We start from the raw sequence: 22,499 nt of genomic DNA on the forward strand, positions 1-22,499 counted from the left end.
GCACAGAGACTGACACTGGGAAGCCCTTCCAGGTGCGCTTCTCTATCAGCTCCCTGGCAAGCCTCACGCTCTCTGTGTCTCTGGAAAAATCTGCTTGTTACTCTGAGTAACTGCAGACAGACTAGGCATTGGAGGTACCATCCTTGGCTGAGCAGTTAATTTTTCCAGCAGGTGATCCAATTTGGCTATGTGTGGAACAAATGTCCGGTGACACCAACAAGGTGCCTTCCAGGTGCGCTTCTCTATCAGCTCCCTGGCAAGCCTCACGCTCTCTGTGTCTCTGGAAAAATCTGCTTGTTACTCTGAGTAACTGCAGACAGACTAGGCATTGGAGGTACCATCCTTGGCTGAGCAGTTAATTTTTCCAGCAGGTGATCCAATTTGGCTATGTGTGGAACAAATGTCCGGTGACACCAACAAGGTGAGCAAAGGTTTACAACGGCAGTTTCCCTGGTCTCCAGTAACTCCCCACTTTGCCTGAGGGAAACCCCAGGTAGCTTCTTGCACCTCTGTTTGGGTGTTAGATGCCCTACTGCAACGACATGCACCCTGAGCTGCAGGTGCATTTTTTTCTAGTTTTTTTTAACAGTAGTTAAATGATATTTTGGAAAAAAAAAAAAAAATCTTACCTCATTTTGTTTAAATCAGTGCTTTAAAAAAAAAACACAACACACAAACTGATACTATAGATAGAGCAAAATTTGCAACGAGAGGGAGTCCTGCCCTGGAACAAACAAGAGCGGGCGGGAGAGTCTGGCTCAAGCCCCTCTTGCATGGTCTACACTAGAAAACAAACTTTGGTTTCCTGTTTTCCAGATGAGTGCCCTAACTGCAGGCTGAGTGCCCTAACTGCAGGCTGAGCGCTCTTTTCCTCACCGATTCACTATGCAGCTGCATCAGGAGGGCTCCAGAAGGGAATGTCCCGAGGAAAAGGGACAAGTGGAGGCTGCTGGACAGCCTGCGAGACCATGGGCACCTCCGGTCTGGGTCCCTCCAGCTCTCTCCCTGCCTCCTGACAGACATATGCAAAGCCTCACGTCTACCCTGGGGTACCACAGCCAGAAAAAGCAATCTTGACAGTTTTTGCGAGGCAGGAAACACGCTTCCTCTCCCCACAGCTCTCTGCTGTACTAACAAATAGCAACGCACAAACGTATTCCCACTTAAAACACAATTATTTTGCTTGCCGTGTATCCACCAAAGCTTCTGATGAATCTGACATGTATGTGTCCTCTATTTCTGGTGTGGAAGTGCAATTATTCTGTGGCTTCACCTCCGGAATTAGGTCATCGCAGCAAAGTAAAAGTAAAGGAACTGATCATTAGGAGTCAGGGTGGGGGGAAGAAGTTGCTCATGAAAGTTAAACCAGTCTGCAGAATTATATCCTTCACTTTCTTTTCCCTTTCCCCTGTATCAATGTATATGCTTCAGAAATCCCTACTTCTTGACAAAGTTTGAATGACTCCCAACTTAAGCATCGCATTGCCAAAAGCCTCTTTTGTTTCTTTATAGTTTGCATCTTCCCACACGTACAAACCGCCGTAAGAATACCCTCCAGCCATGGGCTGTGACATCGGAGCTGAAGATATGTATGAGAGAGTAGGTGCAGAATGAGGCACAACCAGCCAACCAACAGCTCAGCAAGCAACTAAGAAAAATACAGCCGCAAAAAGACAACTCTGCCCAAAGAAAAGCTGCAGAAACACAAGGGTCAGCTCAGCAAGGACTGAGCTGCCATTTGAGCAGCCCTTGGGAGAAGGTTGTCTCTCTCTGCTGAACACAGGGGACCAGGCTCCCACTTCAGGCACCTTAATCAAGTGTGTAAACTTAGGTGGGATGAGCCTGGACCCCCACTCTCAGCCTGAGTGAGAAAAGCAAGGGAAGATAGTATGTACCACCTTTGCAGTGCCTCTGAGAGGACAAACTAACGGGAAACTGGGTTGCACAAACATCACAGTATCGGAGGTCAGAGAAATAGCTTGAAGAGAAACCCACTTCATCAGTCAATCGAAATAGTTCTAGACAGCAAAAGGTCTCCATCATTCAGCCTCAGGCAGAGTTGAACAAGGGACCTGCAACCTAAAGGTCAAGTCCTGTGGCTCACTGTTTATGTAAACCAGGGGAATTTGGCAACACAAAAGTAAGTTTACTCCCCATGGATAATGACCATTCAGACTTTGATGACTTGCAAAAAACTTTGCTCCTGTCAAAAAAAAAAATACTACATGGCCAGGCTCTGCACTTCTCTTGAACTAAAGACCTTTGCTTTTACCAAGTCCGGTGATGGGTGTTTCCACACAATAGTCAAAAATACCTGGTTTTCCGGAGAAATGAGTTTGGATATTTTAATTCAAAAAAAGGATTAAAAGTTAGTAAGCCATCCCTCCTCTGTACTAATGCTCCATTGTGCCGACACAGGACTGCAGTTCACTGAGAGCTCATAAATTTCATGTGGTTCTGCCTAGTCTTTATTTTAGGTTCTTGAACCATTTTTTGCTTTCCTCATTTTCTTTGCAGCTGCAGAGAGATATAGTAAGCTACTGTATAGCGATTTGAAAGCAGGGCCTCTGAGAAGTTTCCAAACTGCATACAAGCAGGTTATTCTTTGGCTTGTTTTCTTTGGCTTGGTGTTAGCAGTACAGAATGAGTCAAACAGTATTAACTTTCAAGAGGGAAGTGGTGTGGTCAACCAAAACTGTTTGCGGCTAGATTGCGAAGATAGGTAGAGCAGGTAATGAAGAACAGCCCGTAATGCAGGGTGTAGGTAGGGAAGGCAGACAGACTCAGACAAACAGGATCCTTAATAATTGAATCAACACTGTCGTCTAAATTTTTCTGCAGCTTTATGTGCTAAGGTTATGACACACCCTGGCTTTTCTGGACTGGTCAGCCTTGAGAAGATGGCTTGCTGCATGTCAGGCTTAATGGGCTGAAACTACAACACACTGCAAGGGAAGGTTGGGTGCTACGGAAAAAAAAAAACCCATCAAGTTCATTTGTGTCTAGTTAAATTCTTTCTTGTGTCTCCTCCCATTTTTACGGGCTGTTCCTTATCTGTTCCCCAATTAAAGAAGGCAAGGAAGATGTTCCCTTCCTTCCCTCTCTTTAGGATGTGCTTCATGCATTAACAAGCACCTCATGCCCTCATACAGCAGACGACTCTCTTCCAATACAGAGGCAGAGATGGACTTTCCCAAGCGTTGCTCTCCCTCACGCTTTGCACAGACCAGTGCAGCACTGACATAGGAACAGCCTGACCAAGATTTATCATTAACACTAATAGAAAATGCATTTACTCATTACAATTCCCAATTGCAGCGGACGAGCAAAGAGCAAGGGCACAAATGGAGACGCAGAGCACGAGTCTTTCCTGCATTCTTCACAACGGGTGACAGGGGATGAAGCAAAAGCCTGCAGTGTTTTCGCAAGGGCCTGCAAGGAGGAAACTGCTGCACCTTCTGATAATCCAGGGCAGGCAAAGCTGGAAGGGACTCCAGGGCAGATGGATTTTCACCGCTTCCAGTTATATGCCAAGAAGAAAATAGACCTGTTCACTGAAACTGCCACACAGCTTCATCCAGCCTTTCTCTTAGATATGTGTTGGTTTGGTAAACCTGTAAGTAAGGCAACTCCACAAAAACAGAGGCTTCAGAAAAGGACCCGCACTGCCAAAAGATTGTTTGGCAAATGGGAGTGTCTGACTGCTCCAGAGAGAGGGAAAGCTTCCTGCCCCCTTCTCCCAGTTCCCTTAGGAGGCTGGGGAGCAGAAAGCCCCCTCTCTCCCACCTCCTGCGGAGAGCAGGGTGAAGGAAGCAGGTTGCAGGGGTTGTGTGCAATCAGGTGCTGCTGCCCCCTAACCTCCTTCTAGGAAGGACAGGGACTACGTAACACCCCCAAAACCACGTTAGACATGTGCAACATGGGGTTTGAGCTAGAAGTCCGTCCTTCCTTAGCTCATTCATAGCTCTAGCCGCTGCTACACACCATTCCGTCACTCACATTTAATGACGGACATTGAAAAGCCCGGCCGTCCGGAAGAAACATGATGGATGAAGGACCAGACTTGGGAACCTTTGATTCAGAGCACCACCAGCTAACTTCACTGGCAAGTTACTTGGCATGTCAGTGCACAAGGGTCTTCAGGGGTGTCCAGCATATACGCCCATCCCTTATGGCCAACCTGCTTACCAGGGTGCTGCATATTCATGCTTTTCTTTACACACACGCACAGTACAAGGGGCATCGATACAGTTTTCTTTCCTATTTCTACAGAAAATGCTCCTCCCGCAAAGGACTTTTGCACCGATCTTAACGGCTACAAATTGTTTGTAGGTAAGTGCAGCTGACAGGAGAAAGTCAGACCTACCAACCGCTTGGGAAGCATCTTCAGAAGTAATACACATTTCCTAATTCAGTTACAGAGTACTTTCCCACTGATTTCAGCAGAGCTAGACTGAGGCTATGTAGCCCTTGAAAACCCCACCATGCAAATATAGGTAAACACTTAACTGTCAGACAGTCTTTGTAGCTGTTCAATCAATAGGTGATGTAGTAATGAAGTGCAAAAAAAAAAAAAAAGGTTGACAAAGATGAAAAAAGTGAAAGAAAGGGAAAAAAAAGAAAAATAACTACCTACCTGTTCTCAAATTAAAATCGCACTAATTCAAGGGCCAGGGGGGGTTGGGAGAGAGTTTTGTGGGATTAAGTGACTCTAAAAAGGAGTTGAAATAATTTCTATAGGACTGGGCCAGCCTTACTGCTGTTCCCAGCCCACACCACAGCAACTCTGGTTTCCTGTTTACCTACTTTCTGCGAGGAAGGAGCTTGTCCTGTCAACACTTCTGTGCATCTTTAACAAAACAATCAAATAACAAGGCAAGCAAATATATATGAGCTACCACACTCCCAGAAAAGCAGTATTGACACAAGATTTTGTATTGCACACATCTGACAATTTTATTGAACTAAAATGACACATTTCCTGCCTCACAACACCCAACATCAACTCTCCTAACTGACTCAGCGGTGAGAGTGATAAATGCCAGGGAAAATAATCCTGTTCCATCTTTTCCATATGGAAAAGAAGCGTCTGCACCACAAAATCTCAAGGATGCTGGTATTAAAACTCTATTGAGGTCCTACCTATTAAGTAAGACAAAAAGGATACCCCCTATCACTGTTACACTAGGGAGTGGCGAGCTGTCATATGAATTCCATAATCCTTTGCACATCTGGTGGAGAACAACCAGCATTGTTTTTAAGAGCTGGGGGTAGCTGCTAGCCAGGCGAAGTCCATAGGAGGCAGGTCTTGCCTGCACTTACAGATATTTCCACTGGGATAGTTACAGCAGCTACTGGTCTTCGCTTTTACTGGTCCTTTCAGCTCACAGGCAGCAAGTGATTTCCAGACTGAAACCGACTGCTTGAGAGCATGGGTTTTGCTTCAGGTTCCTACTGCTGGGAAGGAAAGAGTTCGCTGAGCAGATGGGATGTGGGGGCACAGAAAGGTCTATCTGGAACACTGGGGACGTGAGAGCTGCAGAGGTCCCCATGGATGCTCTGCAGAGCTGGCTGCATCCAGACACACGATCTCGGGTACCGTTCTGCAGCCAAACTTTTAACACCCAGCAGTGCTCCTGTGCTGTATGGTCCTGTGCTGATCCAGAAGGCTCAGTGGTGTATCATGGGAGTAATTCAGGCTGGTGGTGTGGAAGCGCACGCATAACGGAAACAGGCTGATTTCCCACTCACTCTTCACTTTTCTTCAGAAAACACAAGTCACAAAGGGACAAACTGCTCTCTGCTCCTTTGCTCTTTGTGTACTTTCATTATGAAAAATGAGCTGGCGGCATGCACAGATTTCACAGTGCAGGGGGACGTGCTGAGCCGCAGGGTGCACGTTTTCGGCTGTTGTTCTCTTGCTCCTCAGGGGGACCTCAGAGCTGGCCTGGCTCCTAGGGGGGGTGCTAGGACAGTCCTGCCTGTTCAGAAACAGCTCCTTTGGTCTGCAAGCACGCCCTTGCAGTAATACACCTGTTTATTTTATTTAAATGGATTCAACCACTGTTCTTTGCCCGTCCTTTGATGAAACACACCCACCCAGAAAGGTAACCAACAGCGGTCCCCTACCTGCCCGTACCCATTTAGAGACAGCGATGCAGCAAGTCACTTAGTGTGAATTTGAGCTAGCGATGTTTTGCAACTTCCCCCAGCTGCCGCACGCTTGCACATAACCCTTGCACAAGCCAGCTGCAAATGTCTCCCGAGTACACCCATATCAGTGTCACCCAGACAATAGGACACAAACGCACACACCCGGCAGCGCGCAACCCTCGGCTTCCCTTGCGGCCCGTCCCCTTCTTTTGTCCGTACACGGTCTATTTAGATTGGAAACTCTCAGGGATAAGTACCTCAGCCAAGAATTTTTAAAAAGCCATTAGCGAAGCTGGGCTGCGATACGGAGGGGGCGCCATGCTGCGGAGCACGCAGCTAGTGCTAGCAAAGGGAGAAGGCGTCCCACTTGCGTTTCTGTTACATGCACAATCAACTTGCACCACCACCTTTCTCCCTTGCACGCTTTCTGCTAAGTAACTTTCAGGCACTCTAAGTCTCCAGGTGAAGGTGCCTGGTAAGTCAGCACTGAAATCTATATGGTGGATCTATTCCAATGCCACGATGATCTGTTCTTTCATGGTTTATAAACTGTTTGTTGGTACATGTGAGTCTCAGTTTCCAGCAGATGGAGGCACTTGCAGCAGACAGCACACGAGAAATTAAGGCATTTAGTGTTATTTCAGCTCACTGAGATGGAAGTGGCTTTTTTGAGAACAGCTTGGCTTTCTTTGCACGAAAGGCTGAAGGTGGGAGGGATGTGAAACCCTAGGAGGAATCATCCTTCCCCAGCCTGACACGAGTAGAGTCTTCCTTGTCTCTGCCATGGGATGGGCGATGCCAGCCCCTCACAGGATCTGCCAGCTCTCCTCCCAGAAGCTGCTCTGGGAATCTAAGGTCTATGGGCAAAGGCTGGACAAGGCAGGATAAGCAGATCAGGTGCCCTTACCACCACCAGCCCTTAGGGATTCCCTGAAAAAGAGCTCAGGCTGGAAAAAGGGGCATTTGAAGATTTCCTTCATAACAGCTACGGGCCATGGGCTTTCCTTGAACCTCCCAAGTGAGACGGGATCACCTCAGGTCAGAGTATGAGGGTGCCCTTAGCTGTGGTTGACCAAAGGTGTACCCTCCCCACAGCCTGCCTAGCTTTGCCAGGAGGCAAAAGACAATTCTCATTCCTAAAAGGGCACTTCTTGGGCCAGCAGCTTTTTAAGCTCCTTCTCAAATTCTGCTCGGCAATATTATTGGCTCTCTCTCCACTCCTCAGCATCCTGCCCTTTGGTATAAGTATCCCAAAAAAGTATATGGAAAAACCACATATCCAATATGGGATAATCACATTTAATGCCCAGCTTAACCTCGGACATCTTGGGCCCACTGGGGCTAAATCCATGGAGCCTTTTCATTTTGTGCCATTTTCAAGCCCATTTTCAATTCCATTAGTGATTTCTTTCAGGCCTATGTAGGTTAAAACAATTCAATGAGAAAAACAGAAAGAAGCAGTCAAAAAGAAGAAAAACCTAATTTTTCAGCAGACGTACACCATAGGTCAAATGGCCTAAGGGAAATATTTAATTTAAGAGTCATACTATTTCTACCAAGTTTCCTAACCAAAAGTATTTTCATCAGGAGCACTACTCTTGATCTGGTTACTGCTAATGATTTTCCCCATGGACTTAGCTCATAAAAACATAAATTGCTTTATGAATCATAGAAGTTGGAGAAGAAAATGATGGTTTAGGTCATCTTGCCCTTCTCCCTGACAGTGCAGTGTTATTTCTTTTTATTAGAAAAAAAAAAAGAAAAGAAGCATTTATTCAGAGCTGGAGAATGAAAATGTTAAGTACAAAGAGATTTTAAAAATACATAATGAAAGCAGTAGAGGAAGAGCCAGATTCTTAAGTACCTTGGCTCTCTCTATAAGCCGTGATAATTTGATGAGAAGAATCGTCTTGATAGGCACAGCCAGGAATTCAACGGAAAAGAAAAAAAAAAGGACAATGGTGTGAGTCCTGTGCATGAGTAATTTTCATAGTTGTAAATGCAAATCCAGTAATTACACAGGCAAACAGGCTGCTATGCAAAGACCTGGCCATCACAATAACCGTGAGCAAACATACAATGGGATGTGCAAGGACCCAAAGTCTGCGGGCCTGTGTTAAGGCACACCGTGGTATCGTCACCTAACGTGACATCTCCACGCATTCCAGGAAGCTAGAGAAGTCTCTGCTTTGCACATATGCTTTTGGAGCCTTTGGTCTGAGTATTCTTCTGTTTTCAAAAAATGGTTTCAAATCCTGCTTTGTGTTACTTTTTGAAGTTTTTCCCCAAGCATGCCGAGTTGAACAGGCTGTCCTTTTGCATTAAAAAAAAACCACTTTGAGAACCTGTCTAATTCTGGCTCAGAAACTGCTCTTGAGCCGATATTCTCTGGAGACAAAAGTAGATGTTTCTGTTATTCCTTAAGTTAACAATCTTAAAGGATTTTGGGGTGGTTTTTTTAAGTATTTCTATGTCTTGCAAATTCACTAAAAATCGTCCTGGTGTGAAGTCCTGACTTTTGTCTCAGATGGCCTCCATCCTCAGAAATGCCCCCTCACCTTCCAGCGTTTTTCACAGAGAATGCAAGCACTCACTAAAATTCAGACTGTCTGGGAACCATTATAATCATCAAGTATACGAATCAAAACCCATTGATGGAGTTGGTTTTGGACATCAGCATGTTTTTTCTAGATCTCTGTAAGACAGCAGTATCTAATTTTGTTCCCATTACTGTCTTCCACAGATTTCCTTCGAACCAGGACATCTTAGAAAATACATTTCAGTATTTCTGCAATTACTTTAGCCCAAGCAAGCGAGTGAGTCATGGATCTGTAAGCACGAGCGTTCTCAAATATCGATCATTGAAACTAGAAACACTCTAAACTAGCAGGCTTCATTTTGATTCTGGTCTCAATACAAGAAGGCGGGTATCATTTTAAATCCCTTCAGTACACAGCATGCATGTTTTGATACGTCTAACTGCAAATCTCGTCTGTGAGTTTGCACAGGTAACAGCCCTGCAATCTGTTTTTGTACAGGTGACACACGTGACTGATCTAGCTAAACCAATGCAAAATAGGATGCACCCACGGAGCCACAGTATAAAAAAATAAACGGACAGCCCAGACCCACCAGAACTGGCTCAGAATGGTGAATGCAGTGGATACCACTTCTGTTTCCCTTCACAGCCCGTGGTGTATTTCTTCAGGCCATTTTATAGCTCAGTCAAAGGTATACAGAGGAGAGGAGGTACCAGACTGATGGCAACAGCCGCTGCGATGCAGAAACCCTCGGTGAAAAGTCAAACCAAAGGACTTTGCAGCCCACTTACAAATGAAAGGAGCATAATCCCTTCTCCGCCGTGTCACAAATGACTTGTAGTGATAAAAGGAGCATTCCTACTGAAGGGGGAGTCTGACCTCTTCTCCTGACACGCATAAAACCTCCTCCACTTCGCAGCTGATTTGCCTATGACAAACTGAAATTATTCACAAGGAAGCTTTTACATACATTTGAGTCTGGAAGATGGAAGATACGTGTGTTGCTTCAGTATGTATTATATCTCTACTTCCTTTTAAAAATGTAGAATCTTATTAAATATTAACTATTATACCAACAGAAGAATTGATTTAAAACAGTAGGTATGCCTGGAGGATGATTTTGTTTCTTACCATTCTATCAGACTCATATTAAAAAACCTAAGCCTCATTTGTTGTCTGCAAACTATGAACATGCCCAGGTAACTGCATATGCAAATCTGAAACTTGCATATACAAATATCTTTTTTTATGTGCACAGCTGCCTGGTTCACCAGGGATATTTTTCAGGGACAGTTCACCACATTTTAAAAAAAACCAACCAAACACAAACTAAATAAGAAGCCTTACCCGAACAGCAGTATTTGTTTCAAAGTCTGGCCTCAGATCCAAAAAATACTCAGATTTTTCCAGTAAATACATGCAGCATCATGATGCAACTCAGACAAATGAAGGCTCCAGAAGAAAATGCATAGGTAAGACATGAGTTTTCTAAGCTATTGTAGTTGAAATTTCAAACCTTTCTTTTCTCTTCCCACCCTAGTTAAGCAATCCTGAGCTGAGAGTCTCATTCTCCAGTGGGTGTTTGAATCCTGCTGCTCTCTTCTCCCAGGACAATTCCACTTAAGCAACAGCCAGAACTTCTGCCAAGCATGCGGGAAACTAACCACAAACCTCAATTTACATCAGGACATTTCGAGAAAAATAGGAAAATGCCCCATTTGGGCTAGTGGCTGAGGTTAACGATCGCCTCTGGTAACAGGCAGTGAGCCTCTAAACTGCCAGATCTGCTCCACCCTCACTTCACTGCACCCCCCAGACAAAACAGTCTGCCCTCACCACTCAAACAGTACAACCGCCTGCCTGAAAGGTATGGGTATTCCCCTTGAGACATCAAACCATTCATCTCCTCCTTCTACTTAATCCTTAAAAAAAGAAAGGAAAAAGAAGAGGAAAGACTGGCTGTCTGTGAAAATGGGTGCTCCTGTGCTGTACGACAGCATGACGTACAGCAAACTCCTCAAGAGAGCAACCAGGTGTCCTCTCTCAGGCATATATTTATTTCTGCAGGGTGGCTGAGCTTGAAAAGTTTGGTCAATGACATATTGGTTTCCAATGCCTTAAAATCCTCTTAACATCTGAAAGGCAAGACTAGCAAGAAATGATGCATAAGGTATACGCTGCCCACTTTTTACCAGCATCCCTTCTGTCAGCTTTTGGGTATGATCCAAGACATCCCTGGGCAGATGCTTTAGAAACGCAATGCAAGTCATATTCTAGATCAGCTGGACACCCGGGAAAAATAAGGCTTCGGGAAGGCATAACTAAAACCATTTGTAGAACAGCCTTGGCTTCAAACACAGCCACAGCTCCACATGCACTGGACGTTGCTGCATTTCGTGATGCTGGTGATGAACCCCTACGCTAAACCGTCAGCTTGACCTGCTGCAAACACTGTCATTAGCTCACTTACGTCTGGGCTCGCGAGGTCCGTCCACCGTGATCTTGATGGCTCTGTGGTATGTGGCTACTTGTGGCGGGTTTGTGAAGACGGTGATGGTCAGCGTGAAGCTTTTCCCTGCAACAGGAAAAAAAATTGTTACTGAGTGTATGTGTTGAGGAAAGGTGTACTCCACCGCATTTCAGATAGCACTCCAACACACCAAACTGACACTAAAACACTTTAGCTGTCCCTATCTGGAGATAGATACGTGCCCAGAGAGAGGTGTGTATAACCTCACATGGTGCTGGATGCATTCCCTCCGTGGCAACTCCTCAAAGCTTTCGGGAAACAAAATTCATTTATATTTAAATTATCTACACTTCGTTTGTAAAAAAAGGAGGTTACCCTTAAACAGTTAGAGTTTATCTGATCTACAGGACTGCTGGTACGTTATCTGTACTTTCTAAAGGGTGTTAGTTCAGAGAGGCTTAGAGATTATGGCTGACTCTTCCAAAACTACCACAGGAATCTGATCAACAGCGCTTGTTAAAATTAAAGAGAACTGGGTGCTCAGATCCCCTAGGCAGATTGTAAAATCCCAAGCTTTGTGGTTGAAGCTAGCATTAGATCAATACATATTGTGAACCAGAACCCTTCAAAAATAATCTGCTACTGCAATGCTAAGGAACAAGGGAATGGAAAAAATAAAAAAATCCCTACAGCTTGTCCACAGAGAATTAAAACATTTTATGAAGACACAGCAGGGCATTACACTTAGCTTCTCTATTATTCAGTAAGAAAACTGTGAAGGTCTTTTCAAAATTATGTGCATGCCATGGCTCTAAGCTGGGAAAAGCACTCATTTTGTTGGCTGCTGGGGAGGGTTTCCTATGTGCAGTGCCTTCAGCCCCTGCTCCCCCTGGTTTTGCTTTTGGCCAATGCCAGCATTTACTTCAGGCATTTATTAAATAACAAAAGTAACGTTCTGCATCTTTGATAAGAACTCATACATGCATTCATTACGGTTTTGGCCAGGACAACAATAAAAATGTTGCCTGTCAGCAGGTTTACCATAGTTATCTCAGCATCACAGAGGACTCAGATACTGACAGGAATCTTCATTATCAGTATGAGACATCAAGAGACATCACCCCAAGTTAGATAACCAGGAACTGTTGCAAGAAAATTGAGGTTTCTCTCCTTTGCGCACATGCTTTGTGAGCTTTCCCATACAGATCTGCCTGCTTCGTTTCACCACTTGGCTCCAGCCCTCCAGAGTGCTGAGTTTCTTCCCTTCTAAGACTTCCCATTTTTTAATGTTTGCTTCATTTATCTACATAAATAAATATAAATATAAATTTAAATATAAATGTAAGTATAAATGCCTGCCTCCAGCAGCAGTATTCCCCCTCTCCCTGTGCTCATTCACTTGCAATTCAATACTCCTCTTAATGCAGTTCCTACTTCGGTGCTAATGGTCTGCATCAACATCATGGTGAGCACACGCACATAGCTGTTACTGGAAACTGTCCTCATCGCATCCCTGTGAATTAGGGAGGTATTCTCCCCACGCTACGGATGAGGAACTGTGGGGAGATGGAGTGTCTTGGCCACAATCTCACAGGAAGCCTGTGGCCAGCGGTGCTAACCACTTTGGCTGCTGCAGCTAAACCCAACTATAATCCTGCATCGCAGCCCTGACAAAACAGAAGCTGAAACACAAGCCTCACAAATCCCAGGCCAGCGTCTTCCCACCTCCACATCCTCACAGTCCCTGAGATCGAAAGAATTGCAACGGAAGCAAAAGTCACTTCAGATCCCCATCTCACGGCCCTTGGCCTCCAACTCTTGGGTCCTACATCTACCCAGACCAAGGGTGGCTGTGTTCTTGACATTCTTTAAATACCAAATGACATGATAAAGCTTTACAGCTTTGTTACTCTTTCTCCACCAGCACAACACATCTTTCTATAGGGCATCAGTAATAAAGTTCAATAAACTTGAAAAAATATCACCCATTGCATCAGATTTAACATATATCAGAGAGCCACCTGTAGACCTTCCTTCTTTCCAAAAACAGGTTCCCCCTATCATTATATACACTTATATATATATACTTATATATACTCTATATACACTAGATCACTTAGATCACTAAGACTGAAAGAGACTTTGAAAGTATTCTTTATTCTCTTCCCTAATCTTCAGTATTTCCATCTTGCTTCCGTTTGGTTTTTCTGGGGTCAGAAGGGGTGGGGGGGAGGGTGGTTTGACAACTGCTGATGCATCAGGTAAGGTGCTCCTGCTGCTCTGCCAGAATAAGCTTACTTCCTTAGAAAGCTCTTGTGCATTATCCAGATAGAAAAGAAACACAGAAAAAAAAGTCATGCAACAGTGAAATGTAGTAAAATGTGGCCACATTATCAGTCTACAAGACCTGAATAAAGAAGAAGAGGGAGGTGAAGTTACTGTCAAGATTTTCTACCGAACAGACGAGATCTCAGAGCCTGTATAAGGTTGTGACACAAGTTGGCAAAAGCAGGAAGATACTTAGCTCACTTCTTGTTGACAGAAGACTATTCATTAACCACATACTGGTTAACCACAGGACTATATAACCATAAACCTACGTGTCACTCATTGCTGCTAACCAGTGATTCTGGCTGTGTTTTTTCTCTGGTTATTCTGTTTCATTTACATTTTGCTTTATTAAATGGTTTTATCAGTTTTATTCATAGCTTCTGCATTATTCATCATTTAAGTGTCTGGTTGACAAAGGTAGATTTAGATCAGAGGTATTGTTAGTGAAATCTGTGTTTTATGGATATACCTGTTCGGGGATGACAGCAGGACTATAAACGTCTCCTCCTTGCTTTTATGTATTATGATACATGCACGATACAGATTTTTACTTTTAGCATTCTCTTGCATAATACACTTACCCACAAGTGTGGGCACATGCACATGCAACATGCAGCAGACTAAACTGGTGGAAATAACAGCAGATTAGTCAGTGGGGGCTGTATTCAGACTCCCCAGCACTGGAGCCTGTATTAGATGCCATGATTTCTGATGCCTACATAAGTCGACCTCCTAACTATTGGTAGAAGACCTACACTGAGCGCTTAGTGTCTCTGCTCAACTCACAAAGGAGTGGGTGACATCAAAACTGAGTCAGACAGCCCAGGTGATGGACTGACCTCTCTAGTGACTGTAAAGAGGGACCAAACACCTCAAGAAGGCATTCTGAAACACTGGCCTGGTTTGGATGCCTCCAATAGTCATGATGACAAATCGATGATAACATAGCAGTCACAGCAAGGCGGCACGTAGCCCTCCATTAGCTAGCATCAAAATCTGAGACCCTCTGGGCTAAACAGTCCCATAAATCTACAGAAAACCACACATAAATTAGTTCAGGTCTATGATGCATGCCTCAGCGTACTGAAGCCAATCAATACTACATCATCGTGGGAGTCTTTGCCAATGGTGGAAGGGCTGACATATGACGTCAGCGTCAAGCTGTGCCTTGCTGGAGTGCAAGAGTCACTTCAGAGGCTGTTGCTCTCTCCTGAACTATCCCTGGCAGTTCCTAATATTAGGCACAAAGCACTCCATGAGCACAAGGATTAAATTCTCCAGATGTGAGACAAGGCTCTGCCTTTGGAAACCCTTCCCGCAGACATCAAGCATACCCTCTTATGTGTAAGGGCAGAGCGCAAGACTCACTGCTTCCATCAAGTCTTCCCTCACAACTAGTGTAGGAAAAATTGCTCAGTAATGTTTATTTTTGCAAGAGCATTAAGGTCAGAATGCTTCTAGAAAAAATAATGGAAACAGTAGCAATTCTGGCCAAAATACAATACTAGCTTTTGAAACGATACCTAGAGACTCTGCTGGTGGGTTTGTTAGGGACTGTACTATCAGAAGTGCCATCAAGAGCCATGGCTGCACTGACAGCCGAAGTCAGATGGGTTAAACCAGTTGTCCCCAGCTTGTGACTTCACAGGATTGCTCGTGAGGCCCCCCAGTGCTGTGCCAAGCTGCAAGAACTTAGGAGGAAGCACAAAGCATATCATTGCCCAGCAGCGCCTGCTCAGCAATACTGTTCCTGGACGAGCAAATGGTGAAGGTCAGCCTCCAAGACGCAAGCACCTGAAGGTGGTGTGCCCGTGCTCTACGCTGCAATTCAGGAACTTGAAGCCTGCACTCAGCCTGCATCCCATCTGACAGAGGCTGGGAGCACAAGGAGCGGTGAGCTCACCCCTAGCATGATGTGAGATTATTTAAGTGGTCCCCCAGAATAGCGCTGAAGGGCTCTAGAGGGAGCAATAGGCTTGTAAACTACGGTCACTGGGAATGTTTGAGAGGAACCGAGGGGGAAAAGCTGAATCCCAACTGACAGCATGGTCACATGAAGCTCCTGTGTGCTGCCTTAGTCATCCCCGAGCAGTGTCATGGCCAGATGGGTCTGGGAGTGGGAAGGCATGCTTAAAATATAAGTGGCTGCATGGGCAGATGCAAAGGGGGGTGAGAACAGACACGCCTTAAGGAAGAGAGGTCACATCTTTAACCTATCACTTCATTTTAATCCACCTCTTTCTCAGGCAAAAAAAGCTGTTGATTCCATTGATGAATGTTCACCCAAATGAGGACAGAAAAACATGGAGTTAAAGCCGCAGAAGTTTGCTAGGTGGGAGCAGAGGGAGGCCAACAGATGTTGAGGTTACAATTTTGCGATTTATTCTGATGATCACAGATGTGTCATTAGAGCTGTTTGGGTTGTTTTCTGGTTTTGTTTTTTGTTTTGTTTTTTTTTTAATTGTTACAATAAATTATCAGATAAAAAGAAGAAGAAAGAAGGAAAGCAAGCCAAGAATGCTTGTGCTGACAAGGACAAAAGGTATAGATGGAAAAATATGAAATGTAATACACAAATGCAATACAAATTATATTACAGTCCCTTCTATTATATTACTGAGAGACTTCCAGGTTCTAGTAAGAGAGATTATGATACTTTTTTTTTTTTTTTAAATCCAGCTTCTACGTTTTAGTGCTTATGTACTTACTTTTATTGAACCATGCTAAATGATCAATTTTATACATCTTTACAATTTTTCACAACATCTTCCTGGGTATCAGCCAAAGTGAAGATGCCTACTGCATTTTAATAATATAACTGACTATCTCTGGGCAGGATGTAATGCACACATGCTCGCATATTCGTTCTCAAATGTCAGCTGTTATGCACTGGGCCAAATTTTGCCATTCTTAGCACTTAAGACACTGAATAGTCCAAATGTAATCAATAGGATGAGAAGGGCCAATATAATTTGACCCTTCACTTGTTAACTGCTGCTCATCATACGAGTGAAATTTTTGTAGGTGTCCAAGTTGCACAAGCCCAAATTCTGTGCTCAGATGGTGACTCCTTTCTCCTGCCCCCAGTGACAGTTTCACACAGTCAGAATATAATTTTGCCTGTTATGTTTGGTCCAGTGGCTATTTCGTCAGAAAAAAAACTGCAGCTGAAGTACGCGGCATCAAAAAAATAACATAATTTGTTTACCATTGGCACCACAGGTACCACTGAATTTAAATAGGCGAAAAATCTGTTATTCACCTCAACTGCTACCATGCTGTAAATGGTTTACAAATTCTGTCACAGGCCAACAGTCCAAACAGATAAATGTGAACATAGGGACATATCAGCAAATCGGGGTGACTGCCCAAAGAAATGCAAGAACTGCCCATGCAAATCAGTTGCAGGGGCAACGGATGTGTTTCTGTATTTATATGGAAGTTCTGTGGGTGTAAGCCTGTGTCAAGTTGGAGATTTGGGAAATACACCCACTTGCCTTCTGCCAAACCAGCCTGGGTCAGCACAAAGCTATACTTTTGAACATTTCTGTCGAGTGTCTCACTCCAGGAAGTTCTTATATCTGTGTTTACATAGCATCTGCTAACCCAGAATGAAATCTCCATAGCATTAAATGAATAGGAGTTTTGTTCTGGATTTACATGGAGCCAGGTTGTCATGCAAATGTCCAAAAGCGGCCCTGCTGCAAACTTGGACCCAGCTATGAACCAATTGAATTTGCTTTGCAATAGGTTCTGGAAAAGCAACTTGCTGCTGTGGGAATGTGGCTGGCACTGGCTTCTCCCCTTCCCTTTCCTTCCCAGCTCCCTGCAGCACTACCGAGTGCTTAACCAAGACATGCATTTCATTCTCTTTTCCTCCCTGCCTGTTGTCCAAGCTTTTTCCCAGCTAACAAGTCAAAAGCTGTGATGGAGCTGCCTGCCACTGCTGCTATGGCTCTGGGGATTCCTGGCGCTAGAAGGCTAGAAGAAGGTTGTGTCTGGGGTGGAAGCGTCTTGAGGTGTTATTTTGGTGAAGGGTGCATGCCTTTAACCTAAGACAACACAAGAATTATATTAAGCAACCAAAATTATATAACTGAAATGAAGAGAGACGCTGTCAGCCTAAGCAGGCACTAAAACTGAATTTTACCTTAAAACCATGATGTGAGTGACACTCTTCTGGAAATTATCCCTGACAATATTCTTATTTCATGAGTCAAAAACATAACCCCTTTAAGCCTGCATACATGGACATGAAATATTTAAGCACACAGGTGCAGAAGCTGTTTCTATACTCGGTGTAACTTACAACTGTTAAAATTAGGCTGACTCGGGCCCTGAGCAGCTATTCCAGCCGACACAGATTGGTGATGCACAGCCATGTTTTGTGCACGCCCCTTGTCATCAGGTGTACTAGGCGTGCTACGAGACCTGTCCCCAACACTACACATTTCCCATTGCATTGGAGAATGGCCACACAGCTGACAGGTCCTGAAGTTGCTTTTTCCCCCTCTTAGCTCTGCTGCAGTGGTACCAACATTCAAATCCCATTCCTCGAAAAAAATAACATCTTCCTGCTGGAATGAACAAAAAGTTCCAGCACCCAGCATCCCAGAAACATGTCAAGAATCACATCTTTTTCTGAATGCTGCTTTTTATCCACTACTGTCGCAAATAACATCTTTAGTATTTGATCTGAAGCCCTCAAAAGAGTGATCCCGTGTTGCAGAAATCGGGACCGCTCACATTCTCAAGTGTCACAAGGGTGGGACTGAGCTCACTGAAACAGCTACAATTTTTCTCTGTTTTTTTTTGGAGCAGTTGTTTACATTTTCATTTGACGAGGGTTCATGCACAGCCAGTTTCACTTCTGCGCTGATGAGCGGTTTCACTTCCCAGTCCCATGTGCTGTCATGATGACACCGTCCACCGCCTCCTCCTCCAGCCTTGCAGGGGCCTCTGTGCTAATCCCTTCCATGACACCATGATGATGTGTGCAGCCGCTGCTCCGCTGTTTGCCTGCGAAGCACCGGACGGCCCGTCGCTGCTTCGGAAGCTTGGATTTGAAATGCGCTCATTGGAAATGTTCATGGCGAAAATGCTAGGCACAAGGCGTCGGTCTCAATTGGATTCCTTCGGCTTCCTTCCTTCGGGTTACTGCTTCAACTACCTTCACGTTATTTTTCCACCACACAAATCCTGTCAATGTGCTTCAGCAGAGATGCCACGAAAGGGTGTTTGCTTCTGCTCAGAGAAAAACCTATGGCAGTTGAGTGGCAGGAGATACCACATGTGGGTACTAAACAGTCATGGCCGTAAACCCTGCCATTTACCAGGAAGGGAGCTGCAGCAGAAGATGAGTAGGAAGACGTCTCTGAGCTTTAGCATATAAATGGACTGAGGAGAAGAGGCATGGGGTCAAGAGATTTGGGACCAGGGTGACAAGAAAGAGGTTTCTGAAGACAGTGTCCTACAGTAGTCAGCTTAGGGTGACACCCAGCAGTTAACTTAGACATTAGTCATTCTCGTATGGCAACATCAACAATTCCCAAACACACAAACCCACTAGGAATCCCCCTATACTGTGATGTTGTCTGATTTCAGAAGAGAGGCTATTTCCAGCTGTGGTGGGAATTTGCCTGGCATGAACATTATTTGTACGTTAGCATCCTGAGGTCCTCTGTAAATCCCAGATTTAGGCTTTGCGATGGAGGTGTATGTGTTTGTGTGAGTACGCGTACCAGAGTTAACGACAGTGCTTGACAATACAAAAAAGGCGTTTTTCCATCCTGTTCTAAAACACAACCCAAGTGAACCATTTTAACTGAATTTTTGGGGTGGGATGCCTTCTTAGACTGAAAGCCTGGAAATCAAGTTTGCAAAATGGATTAAAGCATTAAAAGACGGGGATATGGGGGGAAGATCTTTTAATGGAAAAACCAAGCAGCCTCTAAGTATAAGTGGAGTTGCTGCAGCAACCACTATAAAATTCTTACGAACTTGGGTGGAGACAATAATTACAGCACAGGAAGAATGAGATGCTATGGGGTGCCCAGCCTCGGCAGCAGAGTGGCAGCACAAGGGGATTACAGTTTGAGTCTTAAAATGAAATGCTTATTGTTAAAATACTTTTAAGACTTGAAGTGTATACACGCAATTTACACAAACGTACATGTCACTGATGTTTGAACACAGATTTTGAGAGGGTGGAATTATTTTTTCTCAAAGATGACTCTAATGGAAATCTCTGATGCTCCTATGAGTGGGCTACTCCGAAAAATGAGCCTCTGCTTTTAAGCTGTGACCTACTACATATCAAGCAATTTTCATATTTTTTTCCTTACTGCCATATCACTTTAGTTTTGACTGAAGTGCTTCTCTATACCGGAGCTTGGGCGGCTTGTGCATAAGCATTCAGAAATGACTTAGCCTCCACAAAGTGCATCCAGCTTTAGGGTGGAAGGAAGAAACGATCATTCAGCAGACTGCTGTGTCACTGCTGAATGGTTCAGGGAAAGGGAAAGACAGCAACAGGAGCACCAGATGGAAAGGACAGTTCACACTGAAATGACTTAAATGCAAAGCTACCACCTTCTCACAGAAAATGCCTTGGGATCCTTAAGCCTAATAATAGTCCTTAAACCAGCTGTAATTTCAAACCATTAATAAGCTTTTTGAGGTAGAAATTATCACCCACACTTTACAGGCAATGAGAGAGACACGAAAAGGTTAAGGCCCAGATTCACAGGAGGGTTTAGCTGCCTGAAGTGGGATTCAGGTTTGATTTAAATGCTTAAGTCCAAAATTACACCCCTCCCCTCTTCCCCCCTCATCTAGGTGGTGCCTAGCATAGACACAGAGGATATCTGAGGGGGCTTCCCCTGCCCAACAGCCCTGTGCTCTCGAGGTGGCAAGCTCAGCCTCTGGGAAGGAGCAGCTCGGCACTTCTCACGGTGACCCCTTCTCCTGCTCTAACCGTTAGGGCATCACCTCCTGCTCTGCAGGATGCACCTCGGACATACACTGTGCACCCCTCTGAAGTGCACCCTGGCCAGAGGGCTGCCATGGGGTGGCAGAGCCCTCAACCCTGGCTGTTCCCCAGCTGGAGGTCCTTCAGGCAGAGAGGCCCTTTGGGCAGAAGGGTGGCACACGCCAGGTTCTCGGGGCTGGTGACTGCAGGGTTTGGGGCTGGGGGAGTGCTTTGTTTCAGTCTCCTATCCAAGGACTGCTTTTGTGTTTGACCCCATGATTTCTTCACCCCTCCAAGCCCTGTTCTCCTCCTTTGTCTAATCGTGAGACCAGGAAAATCTCAGTGTAATGGGTGTTGTGGGTTTTTGGCAGATCCTTCTCTGAGGGCAACTTCATTTCATGCTGCATTGTCCTGCAAACCTAGACAAAGCCCAGTGAGACATGGATTTTGTCTCAGTCCCTCTCCCTTTTTCCAGTACTGGCTTTCATTTGGGACCAGCCCCAGCCTGGCTACCTGTCCAGACAGACGCTGGCATACCTTAGTGCTCTGGCACAGAGCTGGAGGTGGGAACAAACATGCTCCTGGCCCTACAGAGCCATGAAGATGATGACCTCTTGGCATGGCTGCAGGAGAGGCACCAGGTACAGGGAACAGGGAAGGTGTGGGTTCACTGGAAGAGCAATGCACTACTCTGAATGCGAAAGGCAAGGAGCACTTTTATGATCATCAGGGCCACTTCAGCAAGTGAGGGACTTCCGCCTGCAATGGCCTGAAGCAGGTGAATGCCAGAAGACAACCTGACAAGTCACTTCTTCAGCGGCTGGCTACTGAGCGTGGGAGCGCACACTGGGACTGTTTACTCTGAGTTTATTTTCTTAGAGGAAGGACTCCTCCTTGCTGTCATTACACTAATGCAATGCGCATTGATTTCAGAGCTCGTAAGAGGTTTGGGGGTCACTCGATGGATATCCATGCAGCCAGCGATGGAGGAGATAACGCTGCCATTACGAACTTGGAACTTGCCAAGTTCCACCAGAGACAACCTTCAAGTGGAGAGCAACCTCTGTGGCCTCAGATATGGATGTGGCTTTGTTAGAGTCGTGGTGCATAAAGTCTAGCCTGTGGAAACTTTGTGGCCTTGCCAAAGCGTTCCCTGCAGTTCCTCCCTAAACTTCAGGGAACTGATGTGCATATGCACTGCTCCAAGCACCGCCCCGCTGAAGAGCTCTTATGGCATCAAGCCTCCAAAGCAGCTGCTTCCCTCCTCCTCGCCTCCTCTCCTCAGTCTCCAGAACATCCTCCCTTGCCTGTTCCCTCCCCGTAGCACATGGCAGGTAGCTCCCCGTCCTCAGTGGGAACAGTAGAAAAGGGCAGAAGGAATGAAGGATAGTTCCTAGCATCACACTTGGAGACCAAAACCTGCTCCTGTGATAAGGGCTCATGCAGGAATCCCAACCTGTACTGAGCGGCAGCAGCTCTCAATGGGGATGGGCAGGAAGGGCATCAGGAAAGAAGGGAAAACAAGAGACAGAGATTGATGCAGGGCAGAAATGAAGAGAATAAGGTCAATTTGGAGAGGATGAGAAAACTGTATTGAAATAATATGATGAGAAAACCAGGGGAGAAATAGGATGGGAGCAAAAGAGGTGGAGAGTCACACAGCATTAAGGTACTGGGAAAAAAATGTGTATTTTTTAGTGCTGCTAAAGAGTTTTTAGAAGGGAACAGAGACTGATTCAGAGTGATGAGGGTTTATGCACATGACTATGCTGGAAAGGACACGCCTGACAGCAACTGTAAACCACTGATTTGCAGCACCCTCACTTCTGCTAATCCTGACTGAGCTGACAAGAACTGCATGCCATAGGATAGTCATCTGAAGTTCACTAGCCAGTCCTGAAGCCAGGGTCCTAATTCGTCTCTCAGAATGATCTTACTTTGATTACAAAACAGCAGGTGTTATCTGGGTTGAAATACAGGTACACATATATATATAGGTACATAGGTAAACACAAAAATAAGTGTTTTTTTCAGC

General features: G+C 45.0%; 1 protein-coding gene across 1 annotated transcript in view; it reads right to left on the minus strand.

The window, feature by feature from the left end:
- Positions 1 to 22,499, minus strand: part of LOC104506136 (runt-related transcription factor 1-like) — a gene marked incomplete at its 5' end in the record, with an annotated part of 38,257 nt that overhangs the window by 6,989 nt on the left and 8,769 nt on the right. Inside the window, 1 exon segment of the mRNA XM_010146977.1 lies at positions 11,164 to 11,268. Within this exon segment, the coding sequence (XP_010145279.1) occupies positions 11,164 to 11,268 (105 nt within the window).

This window comes from Eurypyga helias, unplaced genomic scaffold (assembly GCF_000690775.1).
Source record: "Eurypyga helias isolate BGI_N326 unplaced genomic scaffold, ASM69077v1 scaffold41932, whole genome shotgun sequence".
NCBI lineage: Eukaryota > Metazoa > Chordata > Aves > Eurypygiformes > Eurypygidae > Eurypyga > Eurypyga helias.